General features: G+C 47.4%; 1 protein-coding gene across 1 annotated transcript in view; it reads left to right on the top strand.

Moving 5' to 3' along the window:
* The window catches only part of npr2 (natriuretic peptide receptor 2), a 62,640-nt gene that overhangs the window by 50,909 nt on the left and 5,731 nt on the right, over window positions 1-6,000 (top strand). Inside the window, exons 16-19 of the mRNA XM_086171123.1 lie at window positions 3,622-3,768; window positions 4,234-4,357; window positions 5,227-5,295; window positions 5,374-5,548. Coding sequence (XP_086027249.1) covers window positions 3,622-3,768; window positions 4,234-4,357; window positions 5,227-5,295; window positions 5,374-5,548 — 515 coding nt within the window. The remainder of the gene's footprint in view (window positions 1-3,621; window positions 3,769-4,233; window positions 4,358-5,226; window positions 5,296-5,373; window positions 5,549-6,000) is intronic.

Consider the following 6,000-nt stretch of genomic DNA (forward strand, 5'->3'; position numbering starts at 1 on the left):
CACACACATACACACACACACACACATTGGTGCTTGAATTAATGTACTTCAGACCAGTGGACCGGTACCGGCCTGCGGAGCATTTGGTACCGGTCCGCAAAGAAAACCTCTCTTGGCACAAATTATAATTATTTCATTAGACCTTCGAGATCTTATTTGGAAAAACGTCTCTTTCCGCCTTCGCTTTACTGCTGCGCTTAACTCGGTCGCACTATTTCACACATTAGCTACCACAAGCTATCTCTTGAAAAAAAAGAGCCAGAAACAAAAGTCGCCGGAGAGCTTTTTCAGGAGGAAATGAGCAAACAATGAGACCTCAGAAGCATCGCACACCGCATTACGCTGCATTATGGTGTACTGATATTATAGTGCAAAATTATTGTCATTGCCTAATATAAAGTGTAGTAGTAGTTTTCAGATTAAATACTATGAACTGACAAAAGTTTTTATTATTCGCCTCTAACCGGTCCGTGTAAACTCACACACTCATGCACAGTGCACATCTCTCTGCATGATAATTCAGTCATTCGTGTTTGAAAAAAGCATGAAAGGGATTTAAAAAAACTATATATTCATCAAGTGCGTTTTATGCTCATTAACATATAAATAAGCAAAGGAGCGGTGATAAGCGCCAGGCTTTTTTTTTTTTTCACCCAAAAAATGATTAGCGCAAATATTAGAGGAAAAATGAAGTTGATCGGGGAATGTGTGGCTTGACAAGCTCAAGGAAGCGAGCCGATGGAGGAACATCAGCGATCGCTCTGCATGCTGCGCCGTTGGCTATTTATAGAAAAATGCAACCCTTTTCTTTATGTGCAGCTGCAGGGAAAGGATGTAAACAGTCTGTCTTAGTTGCTGATCGGTTTCCATGGCGATACCACCGCATACAACTGTCGGAGTCTATTCCGACGACCTGTTAGGTCGTTTTGGATAGCGGTTGTTAGTAAGGCCCCTCGTCCCGGTGACTCCGCCGCATTTTTGAGTTCATCGATAGGCGGCGGGTTTTATTTAATCGATTAATCTCCAATGAATTCACGGCGAGTGTTTTTTTTTTCTTCATTCCATCATCAGAAGAAGGTTTAAATCCATGCCGTCTCCGAACAATCGTGCCAAAACTCTCTTCTCATGTCAGTTGTGTTAAACAGGTAGTTAAGATTCGCGCGCACGCGTGTGTGTGTGTGTGTGTGTGTGTGTGTCTATGACTGTGTGTGTTTCCCGTCACCTCTCCTGCGCTCATTTTCAAGTCTACGTTGGATCAGCTTGTTGACGTACGGCCGGGGGATCGCTATGATTGACAGCCATCGAGGATGCCCTTGACAGTGACGTGCTCAATCGCCACTCCCCTGCCTGTGTGTGTGTGTGTGTGTGTGTGTGTGTGTGGCCCCCTCAGCAACGCAATAGCACTACCCAATGCTTATTTTTATTAATTAACTGTATGTCGCTGAGGTGACGTGATGGACGAGGTGTTACATTTGGTGTGTGTTTGAGGGGTTCATGTTGACCAATGAGAGCGTCTGAAACTCGTCCCGTCACCAGGATGCGAACAAACCGCCTCCTATCATGCATTTAGATGCGCCGCATGTTGTGAATATTTTCTAGTATTCCTCCAGACTGGTTTGCTGGAAAAAAAAAAAGTCATCGTCGGGCTTTGGGCGGAACCTCCCCGCGCATGTGAAACCACTTAGTAAACAACAGGAGCCTCGGCCAAGACTTTTTATACTTCGCTGCATCTCTGAGTAGAAAAATGCTGCAATCTTGTAAATTGTCTTCTTATTCCAGATGTGTGTAAAAGAGACAGGAGTAGCGAGACAATGACCATGACTGGAGGTTTCCAGAAACTATGCCGACCGGACATATTGGAAAAGCATGTCTTTCGGCGAATGCACGAAAATGTGAATTACTTCTCTTTTTTTTTATCATGAAACCCAAAGACAGAAAGTTATGATTTTCTGAAATCAGAAGTGTGTGATGTATATGATGAGCAGGACAGTGGGGCTCACACACACACACACACACACACACACACACACACACACACACCGGTTCTCAAGCGTTTCTCACTGATGTTTTGGTCCTTTCAACTCAAACCTGTGGGTGTGTGTAGGATCTGTGACCCGGTGAAAGCATGGCGGCCCGCCAGGCGATGATGATTGATGATGAGGATGACTCACACTCTTTCTCCGCCAGAGTGTGCGCAGATACGTGTGTGTGTGTGTGTGTGTGTGTGAGCAGACTTCTCCCGAGACGCATACTATACGGCACATGCATTACATAATTAGAATATATATGTGAAATGTGCTCAGGGTGAGAATGGAGTCACCTCCTTCCACCTGCATGTCGAAATATCCCCGGCAAGACACTGACCCCCCCCTTGTTCAACCAGATGACTTGGTTAGCACCTTGCGTGCCAGCGCTTACTAATCATACGCTCACAGAAAGCATAAGATCTCGTAAAAAGTCCATTCATTTCATTTTCGACCTCAGTTTTATATCAGGACTGTGTTACAACAACCAACCTCCGGTGACGTTAAACCTCCGTTCTCTGCACAATTTTCTTCTCTCCACTTGTCCTCATACATTATAGAAAGACTTCCTCAAATTAGACCGATCGATCGACTTGATGGTACGAGCCGAGGGCCGCTCGGCAGACCGCGTGCGCCGTCGTGGGAACCACCTGAATTATCATTTTATTTACTCATTTTCAAGGGCAGCGATCCGTTTTTTTTTAAATGCCGAAAATATGAAGTAATTCGTAAATCTCTGGTGTTGAATGTGAAGCGGCGCGGCCAAATATGTCCGCCATCTGAAGGCTCTCCTCCAGCTGAAGGATGATTTCAAGTCAACACGTCATTGTAATTTGCTCACATCCTGCCGTCTGATGGGTAATGATAATGACTAAAAAGAGGTTAAGGGTCACGTCAATCAAACCGCGGCGCCGGATAACGCAGGTGGTCTTTAGCCAATCAGAGTGCCTGCCCAAAGCCCGTTCAACTGAATCTTTATTGACGCTTGCCAGCGGCCCGAGCGGTCGAGGGAGCGGCTCATAAATCAACGCGCAGTTTGCCGTGACAGCGGGAGTCGGAATTAAACATCCGTTAAAATGCCAGTCTCGACTTCCTGTTACGGATCCGGTGTTTGACGAAAAAAAAAAAAAAAACGCCAGTTCCTGCAGCAAAGTGGCACCACAATTTTGAGCCACATTGGGAACTTATTATTATTTCCCAAGCAAGTTACTTTTTCCAATCAGAGCTGATTTGGACGGTCTGCGATGGTTATGTATCTTATCTTTACGCTCGTAATTGTTATCAATATACGCAATCCACATCGGCCTCACCGCTGCACCACTTATTTATCAAGTTCCCGTAAAAATAAACAGCAGGGTCAATTTCAAGTTTTCTATATGGAGACCCAGTTCACGAGGTTCCACGCAGAAAATGCATAGATAACCATTTATTTTTAATTCTGCCTTATTCATAGTTATTGTTGTTGTTTGTACCAAAAGAAATAGTGATAGTAGGAGAGAAAACACACAGGTTAGCCTTAAAACTCTAATTGTGTGTGTGTGTGTGTGTGTGTGTGTGTGTGTGTGTGTGTGTGTGTGTGTGTGTGTGTACTCTGCAGGGAGGGGAGCACGAGCATCCTGAACAACCTGCTGTCCAGGATGGAGCAGTACGCCAACAACCTGGAGAACCTGGTGGAGGAGCGAACGCAGGCCTACCTGGAGGAGAAACGGAAGGCCGAAAACCTCCTCTATCAAATTTTACCACAGTAAGAGAAAAAGGCCGCGTCGCGCTCGTCCTCGAAAACCTTGAAAACTCCGGAAAACGTCTTCCCGGGGGTCGCTGGCGGTGAAATCCTGCATCGATCAGTGAGTCAGAGCGTATCTGAAGCAGAGACAGCCATGTTCGCTGTGACAAGAGCGGGGAAAACGCCGTTCCCGAATCCCGTCTTTCTCGCCGTTTCATAGAGATAAAGTGTGATATCTCCTCTCGGCATCCACGGGGAGGATTAGCCGGCCGGGCTTTCGGCTCCGAAACCGAACATTTGCGTAATTAAAGAGGATGAGATGACTTTAATCGAGCCTTTCAGCCATTTTATAATTACATTTTTACAAAGATGACTTTCAAGGGTTCTTGGTGAGAGCGGCTCAGGTTTGAGGAGTAACCACACGTGTGTGTGTGTGTGTGTGTGTGTGTGTCTCCTCCGTGACCCTGTGGCCTTGTGTCTGGGCAGCTCGGTGGCAGAGCAGCTGAAGCGAGGGGAGACGGTGCAGGCGGAAGCCTTCGACAGCGTCACCATCTACTTCAGCGACATCGTGGGTTTCACCTCCATGTCTGCCGAGAGCACGCCGCTCCAGGTGCGCCCCCCTCCCCTCCTCCTCCTCCTCCTCCTCCTCCTCCTCCCTCGGACTCCTCGTTCGGGAATCGAAGTTACGCCGCGCTGACTTTCCTCGCGCCCTCAGCCGGTCGTGATCGCGCTCAACCGCGGATTCTCTCTTTATCCGCCGCTCAAAGTTCTCAGCTGTGTCAGGCCTCTACCTACGGCGTATCTCACAGTTCCCACACAGGCTTGCCGCTCAGAATAACCGGACGGAAGACGGCGCTGACGCAGGGCTGAGTCACGCCGGGCCCGAACGCGACTCATCTCCCGCTGCCTCCGAAACGCGTGGTGATGTCACAGCCGGCCAGAGACCCGGAGCCGACGCTGCTACACCCGCGCTCTGGGAGGGAATCGCCCAAGTGTGCTTGGCCTGTGCCCTGTTGTGGCCTCGACTGTGCGGCTTCCTTTTTGAATTAATTCGAATTGAGTGTAGTTTGTTACGCCTTCCTCTGTCCAGCAGTTCCGGTGAACTTTAGTCTTAATAAAGATTCAAATTCGAAATTTTTGTTGTCATATTTCCGGAAATTTGCTGTCTCCAATGAGGCCAGACAGGTCGCGACAAATAATATTTTTTGTAAACAGCGCAGTGAAATGGAAGTGCTCACAAGTTTTTGATGGATTATATATTTAGCTTTTTTTTTTTCTAGATTTGCAAGTGAAATGTTTTTTTTTTTTTTGAAAGCCAAGTGGTTTCCCACTTCAAAACCGATGCAAATCAGGTCGAACCCCTCAAACCGGAGAAATGAGGGTGATTCTGAATAACCGATTGGTAAAAAGCCCGCCGGGATTTTTTACGTATCCGCCGCATCCGGACCCGCCTTTATCCCGTCGCTCGTGTCTCCGCAGGTCGTCACGCTGCTCAACGACCTCTACACTTGTTTCGACGCCATCATCGATAACTTCGACGTCTACAAGGTGAGCCGGTAACTATCGGTCGGTCGTGCGGTAACGTTCCCCGTTTCCAGCCCGAGTAACCGCTCTTCATTTCTTTAGGTGGAGACCATCGGCGACGCGTACATGGTGGTGTCTGGGTTGCCCGTGCGGAACGGGAAGCTCCACGCCAGGGAGATCGCCGGGATGTCGCTGGCCTTGCTAGAGCAGGTTAAGACGTTCAAGATCAGGCACAGACCCAACGACCAGCTGAGACTCAGGATAGGGATCCACACGGGTGAGTGACAGATGTGATGGTCCTGCTGGATGTTTTTTCCTCTCTTTGGCTTTTGTCGGATTTTCTATCTCAGCTTGTTCTGTGATTATTTCCTCCGGTTATTCTTTGATTTGATGATTCATTAGTTTTATTGGACGGTTTTCCAACAGCAAGAAATGGACGGGGGGGTTCGGATCCTCTAAAAACGGACCCAAACTGTTATATCATCACGCCGTCACACCCACTTATCTTGACAAAGAGACTTAGATGAACCGATGCGAATGAGCTTTTTAGACTTCGTTGTAGAGTTTGTGTGAACACTGTTCACAAAGGTGTGTATTACCTGCAGTGGAGGACACTTAAGCCCCTGGTCAGACATAAACACTAGCACACCTAGCATGAGGCAGACCTGTCTATTGACATTTCTGATGTCAATACATGCATATATAAGTATGTATGTAGGTACATGTGTA

The sequence above is a fragment of the Fistularia commersonii genome, chromosome 23 (assembly GCF_037954325.1).
Source record: "Fistularia commersonii isolate RoL2024-O1a breed Wild chromosome 23, RoL_Fcom_v1.0, whole genome shotgun sequence".
In the NCBI taxonomy this organism is placed as follows: domain Eukaryota; kingdom Metazoa; phylum Chordata; class Actinopteri; order Syngnathiformes; family Fistulariidae; genus Fistularia; species Fistularia commersonii.